The sequence below is a fragment of the Gracilinanus agilis genome, chromosome 4, assembly GCF_016433145.1.
Source record: "Gracilinanus agilis isolate LMUSP501 chromosome 4, AgileGrace, whole genome shotgun sequence".
Classification (NCBI taxonomy): domain Eukaryota; kingdom Metazoa; phylum Chordata; class Mammalia; order Didelphimorphia; family Didelphidae; genus Gracilinanus; species Gracilinanus agilis.
In genome coordinates, this window is record NC_058133.1 from 255,255,109 (window position 1) to 255,271,721 (window position 16,613).

The 16,613-nt window shown below is 37.6% G+C and overlaps 2 protein-coding genes across 2 annotated transcripts in view; both read right to left on the reverse strand.

Moving 5' to 3' along the window:
- LOC123246342 (zinc finger protein 271-like) overlaps positions 1-16,613 on the reverse strand; it is a 498,115-nt gene that overhangs the window by 433,132 nt on the left and 48,370 nt on the right.
- On the reverse strand, positions 4,656-5,618 carry LOC123244600 (olfactory receptor 11A1). Its single transcript, XM_044673119.1, is given in 1 exon segment — positions 4,656-5,618. A coding segment is annotated over 1 exon segment (963 nt).

Sequence of the window (16,613 nt, forward strand, 5' to 3'; positions counted from 1 at the left end):
GATTCTCAAAATTTCTATTTTGGCATTTAATTGGGTATTGTGGGGTTTAAGAGTTGGGATTTTGCATGACCAATTCATTGATTCGTTCTTTAATAATTTATTGAAGAACGTGTTTAAAGATGGATTTTCTCTACTTACTAATTTAGCTGCATCCCAAGATATCTGACATGTTGTCTCATTGGTGTAATTATGTTTCATTAAATTAGTGATGTTTCTTTGATTTGTTCTTTGACCCACCCATTCTATAGGACTAATTTACTTAATCTATTCATTTTAATCATTTCATAAGCAGAATGGATTAAAAAGTAGAATCCAATAATATACTGCTTACAAGAAAACACTGAAAACAAAAGGATCCACACAGTTAAACTGAATGACTGGAGTAGAATTCATTGTTTCAAGTGAATTTTAAAAAGCAAGTGTAACAATCATAATCTCAAGCAAGGCAATATGGTCAAAAATTATAAACAGGAACCCAATATTAAACTTAATAGTAACCTAGGAAATAAAGCACCTTTAAGGACCATGATATCTGGCAGCAGGAAGTATTGACTCAATTTAGGAAGGAACTAGCACTGGAAGTCAAGTTAATACATAAAGGAACAGTCCCAGAGAGTCCCAATGAACTATCTACACTGCAGAGACACTCTGACCAAAGAAGAGTAACATGAGAATCACCTGACAAGTGAAAGGATATAAGGGCCTTATGGGACCCGAAATATGAGTTATCTTGACCGTACGTTTTCCCTCTGTGTAAGCTTCACTATTATTATATTCTTAAGTTTGTACCCTCTCTTTCTCATTAATACTATGTCTTTGTGAAAGATTTCCTATAAATTCTCCCAAATTTAATTGGTGGATATTTTATAAAATATTCTTACTTTGCCATCTTTTAAAATGACTTTGCTTTGATACTGGGTGATTATTAAGGGTAAGCTCATCAACAGAACCTCATGAGCTATAATATTAGTAATACACATCCACAGGGTACTCCTACCTTTGAACATGAGAGAGTAATTGTCATATCCCTAGGGACCCAACCTGCAAATATATGTGTCAAGTATGGGGAGATAGTCTAGAGGTGGTGCTACACCAAGAATTTCCTTCTGAATCTTGAAAGTTTCAAAGTCCAGCATTGCAGCCTGGGAAATGCATTAATTAATCATTCGTTCTTTCAAGAAATATTTATTAAGCTAGTAAAATATAAAGCTCTATGCTAAATACAACATAGCATACAAGGTCTATATTCCTCCTACTCTTTGAATGCTTACTGACTATTAAAAATAAATAAATGTATAAAAAATATGTAAATCCCTATAGTAAAAGATGATCTCGATCATATTTCTTAAATTCGGTTCATCCACTGATTTACACAGAGTCCACCCAGGCCCTGATTCAAATATAATGACTCCTTTGCTATTTAATCACTTCTGATTGGATATCTTAGCTTACCTAAACATAATAGTACCTCTATTCATATATGTAGATGTTCACAAAACCAGTCTTTTTCATTAAGGGGAATCACATTAGAGCATTTCTACCCCCATCATATCCCATATCCACACAGCTTCAATTTATCTTTGCCACTCTGAAGATAAACAAGACCTCAAACAGAAATTGGGAATTCCCAGTTTACCCTTCTATGGCCATTTTTCTCTGCTGTTAACTCCAAGGACTCAATGTCTTTTTTCCAGAGTGTATGGACAATGTTTTACAGATCTTTTATTTTTCCCAAAACCTGGAAAAGTGCTTTGCAAATATTCTTTTGTTTTTATAAATCCTTTTCAAAACAGAAAGGACTGACATTAATAACTTGCATTTAACAATCGATTTGACTTTAGTATTTAAAAACTTACATTCACTATGTCACTTAAATTAGCATTTTCATTTAAAACTATTGGGCTCTGATTATGAAATTTAAAAAAAAAATGATGTCCTTGTTCAATATATTGTTAGGACTTAAAGAATTTCTGCAGAAAAATTTAGACAAGTTAGTCAGCCTTGAAAGTAAGACACTTCCATCTGGGGCACTTAAAAGAAGGTCACACAGACTAGACTAGAGAATTCAAGAAAACCTCAATGTGAAAAAAGGCAAACAAAAGAAAGGATATGGGGGTGTGGGGAGGATACTAGGGCCACTCTCATTCCTCACCACTACCACATAGCCATACACAAATACACAAGTCTAGCAGTAGCTCCCACATCTATACTAGTTCAGCATACCAAGTCTCAACACTAGGGCTAGAACTGATATTTCAATAGCAAAATGGAGGAGAGGGCAGGAAAGGAAAATGACCAGAAGGATCACCTGGGAGCCTTTAGCATAATAGTCATCTCACCTTGAGAAGATATCCACAATGGACTTAAGTATTGAGGCCCATATTGATCCTAGGAGCATATGCATGTGCCACTGGGCAGAATATTGAGTAAATGTCATCCTTATGACAGTTTTCAGAGTCAATGTCCTTTAACTTCTTAGCTCCATCTTTCTCTATGATGGGCATGTATATTTGTAGAATTACCCACTTAAAAACCATACCAAAAGCACCTATTCACTCATGAAATCCATTTTCTTTCTGACCTGGCTATGTTTAGTGAGTTCTAGTCCCATTATCTTGGCATAAAGTTGTTGGCTTGTTAAATAAGCAGAAAAACATAATTAGATACTGTTTGCAGAATTTTTTTGTTAACATAGAATTTAAAGGTAAATAAATTACAAATAATAGCAACAAAACAATGAATGCATAAGAGATATCTACCAAGCTTCATGTTCTCCTAGAACTATGAGGGTTGCCCAGATGGTAAAGCCCAAAGCTGCTTTAAGCCTAGGCGTTCTAAAAAAAAGCACAGAAATGTACATGTTTAGTTCCCCATGGCTGCATCCCTTGCAAGGTTGGGGGGGGGGGGGGGGAGAGAATCATGTTTCCTTCATAGTCATCCTCTTTCTTAAGAAGCATAAAATCTTGAGGAATTCTGAACCTTGGACTTTGACTCAGCCCACAGAATAATATTTGAACTGGTATGAACTGAAAAACTTAAAAGGGGTTCCTTTCCCTGTGTTCAGTATCTGTTTACTGACATGGATCTTTTACCACATTTGGTCTTCAATAGTCCATCACAGAACAAGGTAAGTGAACTCAGTAACCTGCTGACCATCACATCAAGGATATGGCAACAGTAATCTGCTGCTGCTATTATCCTAACGTAACATCTTGCTCTGATGAACATTGTACCACCCTACTAACTGTATATCTCTCAGGATTTCTTATTATAATTCTCCAGCCAAATCCTTTGTGCTTCTCACAATGGAGAATGGGGGCAGGCAGCCACAAATTGAGGGAGTTTGTGGGTGATTCCAGATATGGGAGGATTCCCTTAAAAGGAACAAGAAAGGAAGTAGGAAGAGAAAAAAGAGGAGGCATAGCTAAGGCTTAGACAATATTTTTATTTTTGGATCATAACACATGAAAAAAATAATAATTTCAAGCCACATAAGTAATTGGAGTGACATATATGAGGGGTTAGAACCCTATCTTCCTCAAGAATCAAAAAGTCATCCAGAAGATTAGAGATGCATAAAAGTTACTCAATTTAGAGATTTTCCTTTTGAAATTTATACTTAGATAACTCTAAAAAGACTAAACCTGAAGGCAAAAGACTAGACTTGATAGCAAACTCCAGAATCTCAGAATTCTGTTGGTCCATACACATCTCATTCTTTATGCATATGTTGAGAGTCCAGAAAAAATGTTGTTGTTTTATATTTTCCGAGGGGAGGGGAGAGAGGAGCTAGTCAAACTGTCCACACTCCTAAGAAAATGCAAATACATTGCACAACCATTCAAAGAGGCTTACCTTGCCCAGAAATAATAGATATACTCAGGATCAGACACATATAGACATGAATATTTATTGGCTCTTGATTACAGAGATAAATAAATAAGTAGATAGATAGATGAAGAAGTGGCAATGAGGTTTTTGCCTCATATCATATCAGAAATAAGTATATTTTAGGGGAATCAACCCAACAATCAACAAATAAATATTTATTAAGCATCTACTGTTAACTCAGATATTATGTTTGGTTCTGGGTATACAATTAACAACAAGGAAAGAATTCCTGCCTTCATGGAGTATGTAACATATTTCAAAGAGATAATGTGCACATATGGAAGTATAAATAAAATAGAAACAAAATTAAATAAATCAAAGTAATTTGGGGAAAGAGCACTGATAGCTGAGGGTAAAGAGCAGGCACAATACTCAAGGTGAATTGAGATTGATGGAAAATGAATCATGCTTGAAGAATGGCAAAATAAGTGTAGCTTTTGAGTTGAAAAAAGAGATGTGACAATCTTAGTGAGGGAAATAAATATTCCTTGTGATCTAAGAAGCAAGATGTACACTTCATTTTCTAAGGTGAGATTATGCAACGATGAATTTAAACTGTCTTCCCTTGAAACTCTGCCTAGTGTTCTAATGGCAAAAGGTTTTTTCCGACTTACTGAATGAAAATTATTTTCCCAAGTAGAGAGTTGCTATGGAGAATCTCAGAAAAGTACAAACTAAACAAAGTTGTCCTCTCTCCCATATAGTCCAAGATTTACTAGAGGAAACATTCCAAGGACAGGACAGAACTACCATCACTCCTCATTTCAGGCTGAATTACCTTGTTGTTTATTGCAAAGCAGTTTCTTGAGAGCCTGATGGACCTCTTTGTTCCTTAGGGTATAGATCACAGGATTGAAGATGGGGGTGACCACAGTGTAGAGCAGAGCAAAGACCTTAGAGAGAAGCTGAGAGCGAATAGCAGAGGGTGCTATATACATGACCATAAGTGTTCCATAGAAAGTGGACACCACAGCCAGGTGGGAGGAACATGTAGAGAAGGCCTTCTTTCAGCTGGCCCCTGTGGGTACTTTCAGCACAGCCATAAGGATACGGGCATAGGAAGTCAAGATTAAACCAAATGGAATAGTCAAGCAGATTACAGAGAGGATGAATGTTGTTGCTTGTGCCACTCGAGGATCAGAACAAGCTAGTTCCACTATGGGCATGAAATCACAATAGAAGTGGTTAATGTAGTTGGAGCCACAGAATTTTAGCTGTGCCATCAGAACCACAACTAGACCATCTACTGCAAAACCAGTTAGCCATGCTGTGACCACCAGACACACACACTGCTTGGATACCATCAGGAGTGAATAATGGAGTGGGTAGCAAATGGCCAGGTATCGGTCATAGGCCATGATAGCCAGAAGGAAGCATTCAGATGTGGCCAGTGAGCCAAAAATAAAGAATTGGAGTAAGCAACCAGCTAGAGAGATGGCCTCCTTCTTCCTCAAGAAACCTGCTAGCATTTTGGGCACTACTGTGGAGGTATAGAGTATCTCTAGGAACGAGAGATTAGCCAGAAAGAAATACATGGGTGTGTGGAGCCCTGAAGAGCTGACCACTGCCACTATAATCAACATGTTCCCCAGGACAATGGTTATATAGATAATGGTGGAGAAAATGAAGAAGAGGAGGTGCAGGTCAGGGAGCTCAGAGAAACCAAGGAGGATAAATTCTGTGATGGTAGATTGATTTCCAGTGAAAGTAATTTCCACCAAGGCCATGTCAAGCTGCTTTCAATTAATGAGCACAGAGAAGAGACTTCAAAGCATCTCAGAATCTCCTGAAGAGTCTGGATCTGAGGTTAGTGGTGTTAGGAAAATAAAAAATGGGTAGATCTTCAGGAATTTTTTATGTATACATCCCATTTCTCTAAATTCCCAGTTAACCTTTGCAATTGAATATCTCAAACTCAGCAGGACTAAAATTTAATTCATCACTCATTGGAATTCAAGCTAGTTGAGGGCAGAGATTTTTTTCACCTTCATACCCTAGCATTTAGCATAACACTTTACAAATAGTAGGGGTTTGATAATATTTGTTGGATTAGATTGAATTAGATCACTTCCTCCATAAAATAAGTTTCCTTTCCCAACTAGCCTATCTCTATGAACAGCGCTGTTATTATCTCTGTCACCAAAACTCAAAATAATAGATTCTAATTTGGTTTCTCTTTTCCCTTCATCCCCTAAACACAATGAGTGAGTCAACCAGTATTATCAATTCACCCTTTATAACATCTCTCATATTCCTTATTTTCCTATGGATAGAGCGCTGGACTTTAAATCAAGAGGACCTGAATTCAAATCCAGCCTCAGATACCTCCTAGATATATATAAATATATAGATATAGATATAGATAGCAAGTCACTTAACCTCTGCCTGCCATTTCTTTATCTATAAAGTGGAAATAATAATAGCCCCTACCTCCCAGGGTTGAAAGAGTTGAGATATTTGTAATGAGATAATATTTATAAAGCATTTCACAAACCTTAAAGTGATTATTGTTATTCCCACTGTTCCCAAGTCTAGACCCTAGGATTCATACTCGGATTACCGTCCAAATCAGCCTCCAGTTTCTCCCAGCTCCAAACCATCCTTAATTCACTTTCAAACTAATTTTCCTTAAATATCACTTTGAACATGTCACTCCCTTTCTTATTCATTTTTTTAAACCCTTGTCTTCCACCTTAGAATTAATACTATATATTGGATCCAAGGCCAAGACTGGTAAGGGCAAGGCAATGGGGGTTACTTGCCCAGGGTCTCACAGTTAGGAAGTGTCTGAGGTCAGATTTGAACCTAGGACCTACCATCTCTAGGTCTGGCTCTCAATCCACTGAGTAACCCAGTTGCCCCGTGCTGATTCATTTTAAATGACTCAGAATTGTCTACAACTTTTCATTAAGTAGCAGTTTTCTTGTTGGAGATAATGAAATAGTATTCATTCAACAAGGCAAGGCAATAACTAGATGATGTCTTTAGAGCCACCCCCAAAATCTCATATTTTCTGAAAAGTTATTTCCTGCATTACTGAACACTACCTTATTTGTTTGGTTTCCCCACAGTATCTTCTATTTGTATTTAATGACTCTAACACTAGGTCCTTACAAATTCATCAAAAATATAGATCCTTTCTTCTTTAAAGAAAGTCTCATGAGGCATATTTTCTTGCTTGCTTTTCTTTTTTGAAGACCTTTAATGATAGAGAATTCACTTGCATGAGAAGCAGCCCCCTGCATTTTTAGATAGCTTTACTTGTTAGGAACTATGCTCTCATATTGAGTCAAAATATGTTTTGAGTCTCTATAACTTTCATCCATTAATCCTAGGTCTCCCCTCTGGAAAGACAAAAAATATTTCATCCTTCTTCCACCTGACAATCCTTTAAATTTTTTAAGGTAATTATGCATCCCTTCCCCCTCCAAAGTCTTCTCTTCTCCTTACTAAACATCCCAATTCCTTTTACTGATCTCCATATAATCTGGTTTCAAAACCCTTCACCTTGTTATAAACATGTGAAAGTTTTTAAGTGTTTTTTGGATTGTCACTCTGATAACTGGACATAATACTGCAGATAAGGTCTGATCATGCTGAAGCCAAGTGCACTTTCAGATCCCTTCTTATAGACACTATGCATATTCCTAATATAGCCTAAGATTACATTCACTATTTTGGCTTCCATGTTACACTTTTGACTTTTATGATCCTTTTCTCTTTTTCTGAGGTAATTTCACAATTTCCCCTGTGGCTCTCCCCCCTGGCTTATGGATAATTTCCAAGAAATGAAATGGAAACTGAGCTGATGAACACAAAAATCTGTTTAGTGGTGACAGAAAAATCTTTCTTTCTTCCCAAGCTCAACAAAATGTGTGTTATAGAGTCACCTACAATATGCAATCTGAAAAATACCATATCTGTTTCCCTGAACAAAAACTTCTGGTCTTATGCAGTTGTCTGGGGCAGTGAGAAATTAAGTGGTTTACCCATTACAGTTAATACATACCAGAAGCAGAATTTTAATCCACATCCTCCTGAGACCAAAGCCAAACATCTATCTGCTGTGTCATGTTGCTTTTATTTATATTTGTCAATCACATTTTTGATCCTTAGGGGAACTGAAAGTTAGCTAATACAAGTATCATTATCCCTATTTTATAGTTAAGGAAAGAGGCTTAGATACTTTCTTAAGGTGACATAATAATAGCAGAGCCCCAGATTCTAAACGGAGTTGTTTGACTTCCAAACCAGTGCTCTTCAGTAGAATTCTTCTAGGTATATATTGTCTTTACCAGAAGAGATCAGGCAGGAATATTCATGAAAATATTTAAAAGGATATTATTATATCAGGTAGAAGAATGGATCTAATTACTTCTGGGTCCCTTCCTACTTTGAAACTATAAATATGAAAATTTTACAGATGGGGCAAGTAGAAGACAAAAGGGCAAGTGAGATAGCATAGATGTGACCAATTTTATTTAAAAAAGAAAGAAAATGTGTCTCGTATGAGTTTTTTTTTTAATTGGAGAGAATCCAAAACCCTTAATGAACAGATTAAAAATACTAGAATTACTGAATACAACAGATGACTACAAGGTAACAGGAACCTGGGCAGGAGCCGCCAGAGAACTTACCTGGGAAATAATTCTACACTGCATCTCATGAAATGAAGTAAATAGTATAAATACATTCATGTGCCTTATTTGGGCCAATGCTTCCCTTGTTTGGTGATTATCTTAGTGGTCAAAGGCCCCATCCCTTCTGACTGATCAAAGCCACAGCCTGCACTTCCTAATTTTTTACATTCACCTAGTGCATGGATTCTTAAACTAGAGTCCAAAGATAGACTTTGAGGAGTCCAAGAATTTGTTTTTTTATATCTTGAAATAGTTTAATTGATTTCCTTTTTAATTCTGTGTTTGTTTTATGCATTAAAATCATTGTTCTGAGAAATGAACCATGAGCCAAAAAAAAAAAAATGTTAAAAGCCTCTCAACTGGAAAGTACAATGAATTCTATGCAAAAGCAGTTCAACACAAATGGGCCAATGGAAGTGAGCCAAGAAATAACACAATTTAATTTCTTAGACTGCTTATGCTTCCCATACTTTTTGGGCCTATTCCTCCATGACTTGTAAAACTTCACAAACCTCTGGTCTTTTGACTCTTAAGTAAAAAGCATATGCTGAATGTCTATAGTGAGGTGGGGTAGTTGAAGGATGGATCAATTAAGAAAGAGTATAAGAGGGGCAGCTAGATGGCTCAGTGAATTGAGAACCAGGTCTAGAGATGGGAGGTCCTGGGTTCAAATCTGGACTCAGACACTTCCTAGCTGTGTGGCCTTGGGCAAATCACTTAACCCCAATTACCTAGCCTTTAATCACTTTTCTGCCTTGTTACCAATACTTAGTATTGATTCCAAGACAGAAAGTAAGGGTTTTTTGTGGGGTTTTTTTAAGCACAAAAGGGATCAATGTGGTATTAATTCTGGAAAGAGTCTAGATTATAACTGTGGCAGGCTTTAAGTGCCAAGTTCAAGGAATTTGTATTTTACCCTGAAAGGAGCAGGGAGTACACCAGTAAAAATTCTTGTACAGGGAAGTGACATTATCAGAGCTGTGTTCTAAGAAGATTATTTTGGTACCTGTATAGATAATAGATTAGAGAAGGAAGAGACTAAAAATAGGGAAGTCAATTAGAAGACTGCTCTAATAATGGAGGAAAGAGATAAAAAAGGAGAAATGAGTCAAAATACCTAATATACCTTATATAATCTGGGTTCAAAGTCCAATGGTGGTATGTGATATTGAACAAGTTGCCCAACCTCAGTCTCCCCATCTCCTAAAGAGAGATAATAGACATTACTGCCCTGCCTAACTCAGAGTTATTGTGAGAGTCAAATGAAGAAATTTGTATGAGCATAAATTTTTAAAGCATACAGGGCCACATGAATAGGAGATAATATTATTATCCAATTTGCTAAAATAGTCCATATAAACCCCTTTATGGGAGAGCTTCTTGCATGTGACAAAATTAGATAATTTGAATTGCTTTTTTCTTTTAACCATTCTACCTTTTGGACAGATGGCTCCACCTCCAGGAATGTTTCATACTTATTACCAGAATCCCCAATCTCTAAAAGAGAACTGGCTATGGCAGCCTCCCAACCCTGTCTATGTATAAACCTTGGGAAATATAGGCATACAATTGTTTGGGGATATGTGAGCAAAGGATTAAAAAGATTCCTATTCCAGTGGAGAAGAAGAATGAATATAGCAAAAAAAAAAACAATAGGGAACACCTACTCTATACCTTCAGAACAGAAAAAGGATGCATCTGAAAGAGTTACAACATGATTAATTGGGTAACATGGAAACTAGGGAATCCTTTAAAAGGGAGAAACTTACCTGCCTAGTATTATTGAAGTTGGTTCTTACCTAGAGAGAAGGAGATTGACAAGATTACATTTCAAATTCCCTGTCCATAATGTCACTCAAGAAATCTATAATTTCAAACATAAAGAGAATGATACATGAACAGGGATCTTACCTCAAATAGCTCTCCATTCACCTAACACAGGTACCATGAAAAGGAAATGTTGCTCTGTATGCTTGACAAAAACATCCAGAAAAATTGAGTCCCTTGGATTCCTTTTCCATAAGTACATCCTGAAAGGACACACAGGTGCCAAAATGTTCTTTCTTTACCATCACATGGATAGGACCTGGACTCAAAGAAAATATCCCTACTTTTCTCCAGCCTCATCCATTTACCATTCATCTCCTAATCAAGTGTTAAACATGATATTGATGTGAATGCCTCCCAACCTACTGAGTCCTATTTTCTCTCTTTTTATCATAAGAAGGGCTTTCAATCTAGGCTGCCAATTGCAGATAGGCCTCTGAGGAACTAATTACATGCTCACTAGCTACTGATCATAATTGAATAAGGACAAAGTGACATACAGGAGTCCCTTTAGGTTCCCATATTTTTCCAGGAGATATGCTGGAGTTTCAGAATGGACTACAGAGAAATCAGGAACCAAAAGAATTTTCCAAAGTCTGTCTCTCCATTCCTACAAGACCCAATCTCCTCTCCATCATTCATCAAATAGGACAGGGCAGGTTTCTCTCTCTCTCTCTCTCTCTCTCTCTCTGAATTTAAACTAACAGAACTTTTTTCATTCTTTTTACTTGTATCCTCAGCATCTAAGACAGTGCCTGAAGCTTAATAGGTGTTTGAAAAAAAATTGTTTATTGAATGATTTAGAAACACCTCCAGGGGTCCAAGGAGAAATCCGAGGTCTCAAATAAGCACATCAGCAAGAATCTCCTTGACCCTTTGGTAAAATAAATAGCTCTCTGAGCACCCAGGGGCTGTTTAAATGGAATGTATACCTTTGGGGAGAAAGAGAAAGGAGACAATTAGCATATTGTTTACAGAATAAAGTCAAAATTAATGATTATTATCATCATTGTTGTCAAAATGATGTTAGTAATAATAGCTCATATTCGCTGCTCTTCCTGGTTTGCTGGATACTTTCTTCACCAAAATGAATGAATGAATGAATGAAACATGTATTAAATGCTTGCTGTGTGCCAAGCCCTGTGCTAACTGGTTGTGATACAAATAGAAAAAATAGGATAGTTCTTGCTCTCAAGGAAGTCACACTCCAATAAGAGGAAACAATATACACACAGCAAATGGAAAGACCCAGAAATCCCAAGGATATATTAGTGATATAGATGGCAAAGCCATCTATGAGGATCTTGGGGAACGTCAGTATGTCCAAAGGAAGTAGTAGGCTGTTGTACCCAAATTTTAATACCTAACCCAGGTTCGATCATGGCCAGAGGAAGAACCACACTGACAATGCAATATGCAAGAAGAGGCTCATTCTTTACTAGCAATAATAGCTAGGGTCGCTAGGCAGAGAGGCATGCCTGAACGACCCCTTGGAATTCTCAGCCAAGAGTTTATATAGAAATGTTTGGGGAAGGGGGTTGGCACATACATAATTATCAAGGTAGTGTCAGGGACAGGTGGTCAGGAAGCATCTGGGGAGGGGGGTTTCAGGGTCAGGGGGCTGGAAGCATTTGGCAAACATACATTAAATAGGCAAATATTGTAAAGCAGGCAAACATAGACAAACATTCCTCAAGACATCAGATAAGATAGCTTCAGTTTTAGGTTTATGATAGGGGGAGATAAGGAAGACTGTGCTGGGAAACCTTGGGGGCTGGGGGTAGCTTGTCCAGGCCAGAAATAGTTCAGTAGACTGCCAGACTGATTTTTAAATCCAACAAGGCTAGAGTAGGATCAGAGCATATGATAAGGCCCACAGGACCATAGAAAACAGTGGACAAGAGAGGTGGTATTCTAACATACCTTAAGAATTGGGTCAGGGGGGCACAGAACTAGATGACTCAATGGATATAGAGCCAGGCCTAGAGACAATTCAAATCAGGCCTCAGATACTTCCAAGCTGTATGACACTAGACAAGTCATTTAACTCCCATTTCCTAACCCTTACCTCTCTGCTACCTTGGAACCAATACCGAGTATTAATTCTAAGACAGAAAAGGGGGTTAAAAAAAAGAATTATAGGGGTCTGTTTGCCTAGGTCAGAGGAAAAAAGAGAGAGAAGGCAAAAAAGGGACCAATGTTCCTGCCAGCAGTCATTCCCACTTAGCTGACCCCATGGGGTTCAAAGACCAGCTCTTCCTGATTCCAAGGCTGATCACTACTCCATGCATCTTCTCATCCCAACTTTACAAAGGAGGAAACTGAATTGACTGTGTTCACAGGACTGTTTCACTGCAGAACTGAGACTTAAACCAAATCATAAGACCAAAGCCACCACAATGTTTGCACTCTAATAAACAGGAATGAAATGGAGGGAATGGACCTCTAAGAAGGAGAAGATGCTGAATTATGGTGATAGAAATTCTATAAATTGCAGTGAGGTAAAGATAGCGTTCTACTCATTAGTAGAATCTGTACATGGTTGAAGCTTCATCCAGCTAGAGAAGTGTCCAGAGACATAGTATTTTATTAGTGAGCCAGTTTCCCTAAGTTCAAGAAGATAAGAGAATGAGAGGGAAGGCCTAGACCAAGGAAAATATTTTTAACACCAGAACACATACCCGTGAGAAGAATACGGAGCTTTCTTGGTTTTCTTCCCCTATATGAATGATGGTGAAACTTTCGGAACTTTAAGGACCCCATGCCATGCCCCACCCCCAACTGCATATCCTGCCCCAAGACTACCCAGCCCTAGATTTGCTCAGGGGCTTATTTTAATTAAGGTCAGTGTAATCAAAAGGGTCTGGACTCAATCAATTCTTTGCTTATAAAAGCAGGACTGTTACCAGTTCTATTCAACCAGTAAGGGTCCACAAAGACTAAAAGGACTTTGTACCTTTTGCAGGGTGATAGGTGAGTAGAATCAGGAGCCTGGGGGTTGGGCAGAGGGGAGGGGAGGAGCCATGCCCAGGGCTCAACCAAGCTCAACTATGTTCAGCCTAGCTGTGCTCAGCTCCTGCAGCAGTGGAAAGAGGCTAGAATGTCCTGCCCCCTCCATTTGGAGGCAGGGCCATCCTTCTAAACAGCCATGCCAGAGGCCTGTGCATGCCCATAAAGAGGCTTCCATGTGCCACCTTTGGCATACATGCCATAGGTTTGCCATCATGGCTCTATATAATAGAGCAATGGCAGCTCCATTACAGAGGAGCTAGAAGTGAGGCATTGTTGATAGTTTCACTCCCCGCAGAGTAGCTGAGGCTTAGGTTCTGAGTTCATTCTGGTTGGCAAAAGAACCAGTGTCAGCACCCTCCATGGTTATGGATTAGTGAAGAATTACTGGTTTGTTTATTTTTTCACTCTTCCTAATAAGCAATAGCACCTACGACAAAATCCCCAACTCTGTGGTAACAGAAGAATGTTATTCCATACTAGTTCTGGTATGTATGTGCCCATCTGGCTATCCAGAACAAAGAGAATAAGAACTCATCTCCACTGGTCAAAGGATCTTTGCACACAAAGGACAAAAAGGGACTATGAGGAAGTTAGCATAGGGTCTGCAACTCAGGTATGGAAGTAACATAGAGACTAACTAACCACCATTGTAAGAAGTAAGCAGATGTCACCACTCATATGTATACCTTTTCCTTCAGTAATACCATAATAAAAATAAACAATAAAGTTAGAGCTGGTCCCTTAATCCTGACCTCTGGTTCAAAAGATTCAGTCTACTGTGCAATATAACAAAGTACGTGCAGTCTTAGCCTAGAGAGGTAGAGTGTTCAAAACTAAGGAATAATGAGACTTCCATGAAACTTTGCCCCAGTCAAACCAAGACTAGAGATTTATTAATCGCAAGACCAGCAAAATGGCAGATAAAACACTTTTTCCAAACCATTTTAATCCTATAATCCCATTTCACTTCTTCCAAAAAAAAATTATGTACTAAATATAAAGTAATTACAACTACTTCCACAGGATAAAGAAACTAGATTAGAAAATCAATAACTGGTTGTGTTGTGGGAAGATAGATACACATACATAACTGGAGGTACTATGAATCAGTACAACAATTTTGGAAAGCAATTTGGAATTATGCAAATAAAGTAACAAAAATGTTTATATTTTTTGATGTAAAGAATTCACTACTAGGTCTAAACACCAAAAAGGCATTGACCAAAAGGAAGTCTCCATATATACCAAAATATTTGTAATAGTACTATAAACATTTTGTGTGTTTTCTGATTCTTAGTTCCATTCAAATAAACTAAAAAAGTTATCACTTTCAAAGTGGCTACAGTAACATTAATTTGCTCCAGATGTTTTTATGACTTGAATTCAACTTCATTAATTTAATTTTTTCAGTTTAGTAAGGGCTGGGTTTTTTTTTTCTATTTTAACTTTTATAGTAACCAACCATAATTCCAGATAATACATTGATTCATTTTGCTGAACTAATCATTTTTCTGAATCATTCTTTAGCAGAGAGGAAAGGAAAGAATATATTTGGGAATGAAAGTAATTTAAAAATAAAAATTATCAATAATTTTGTTTTAAAAATCATTGAGATAACATGGCTCCTACTCCTATCCCTGGACAAAAGAAACCATTTGACTTCTGCCCGTAAAAAACTTTCTTTATTGGAAAACTTTGTAGAGTAGGAAATGTAACTCCTTCCTCTATGTCACCCGTTGCTAGAAAGTCCTCCTTCATATCATACTCCATTCTATCGAATTGTGATGGAAAATGAGGTTCTAAATGTGCCAGAAAGGATTTCATTTGGATCAAATGACAACATCAGCAAAATTCATCCCATATCAGAACAGGTAACTTTAGGAATTACAACTGTAAGTCATGTGTAAAGTATGGTCCTGACTGAGGCTGGGAACTTAATGAGACAACTTCTACAACTTTGTTCTAACCATAGGTCTCTTGGAGTTGATATTTTGAAAATGGAGAAATATATAAACCTCTCTCCCTAAGACCAAAATGATCCTGCTATAGAAGATTGCCATCCCTAAGTTTCCAGAGTCTAGGGAAATCATAATGATGTATTTTTGAGCCAAAATTATCCTTCTAAGTCACCTCTGCATCCAGGACTCTTCAGGGACTTGGTCCCTTATGGAAGGAAAGCATCACCACCAGAACACTACTTCCTTAGATCCCAGAAGCATTGTCCTTTCAGGTAAATGACTTAATAATAAACTGGAAGATGGATTTAAGGATTTAGTAAACTCCAAAGTTAAAGCGGAGGTTGGATGACCACTTGTCAGGTATGTTATTCCTTTTGTGGAATGGCTTGGACTACTAACTTGAAACCAGGGTCCCTATTAACTCTCAAATTCTGTAATTTATTAAAATATCCTAAAAATCCTTAGTGGGAGATAATGCTGAAGGAGGTAGCAGTGAGAGAAATACATGATTTCATGAAGGGAAATAGTCTCCAAGTTTTTCTTCTGTAAATCCCTGTCTATTTCTTTCTAAGTCATCCTTAGTTACTTGTCTGATACCCTTAGAACCATATGATGTATCACTCAGGGTTCCACTAGTTACATGTTGTTTCCTCATATCTCTACCCCCATCCTTTCATGAATCATTATCTTGGGAACCCAATCAAGGGCAAAGCAATTGTGATAATTTTTGACTGTCATCCTGAATTGCTAGCTGTCAGGTCAAATCCAGGGGCTATGGCTTCTTAAAGATCTATGCGAATATCAAATGTGGCCACCACTCTGCTCCCACACTGAGAGACTCCAGATTTGCTACTGGAAATACCTTGATTCAACCCCTAGCTCGACCATTTACTATATGATATTGGGCAAATCATTTCAGTTCTCTGAGTATCAGTTTCTTCATCTGTGAAACAAGAATAATTAATCTACTCCCTGCATCATGGAGGGGTTGATATGAAAATAAAATGATATATCTATAAAAATTGATGCAGGAATAAGAGAATTCATTTTCATAACAAATATAATTGGACTAGAATATGCTAGGGAGCAGCTAGGTGGCCCAGTAGATAGAATGCTGTGCTTGGAGTAAACAAGACCCGAGTTCAAATCTAGCCTTGGACACTTAACAGCTGTGTGACCCTACACAAGTCGCTTAGCCTCTGTTTGCCTTAATCCACTGGACAGAGAAATGGCAAACCACTCCAGTATCTTTGCAAGAAAACTCCATGAACATTATGGTCCACAA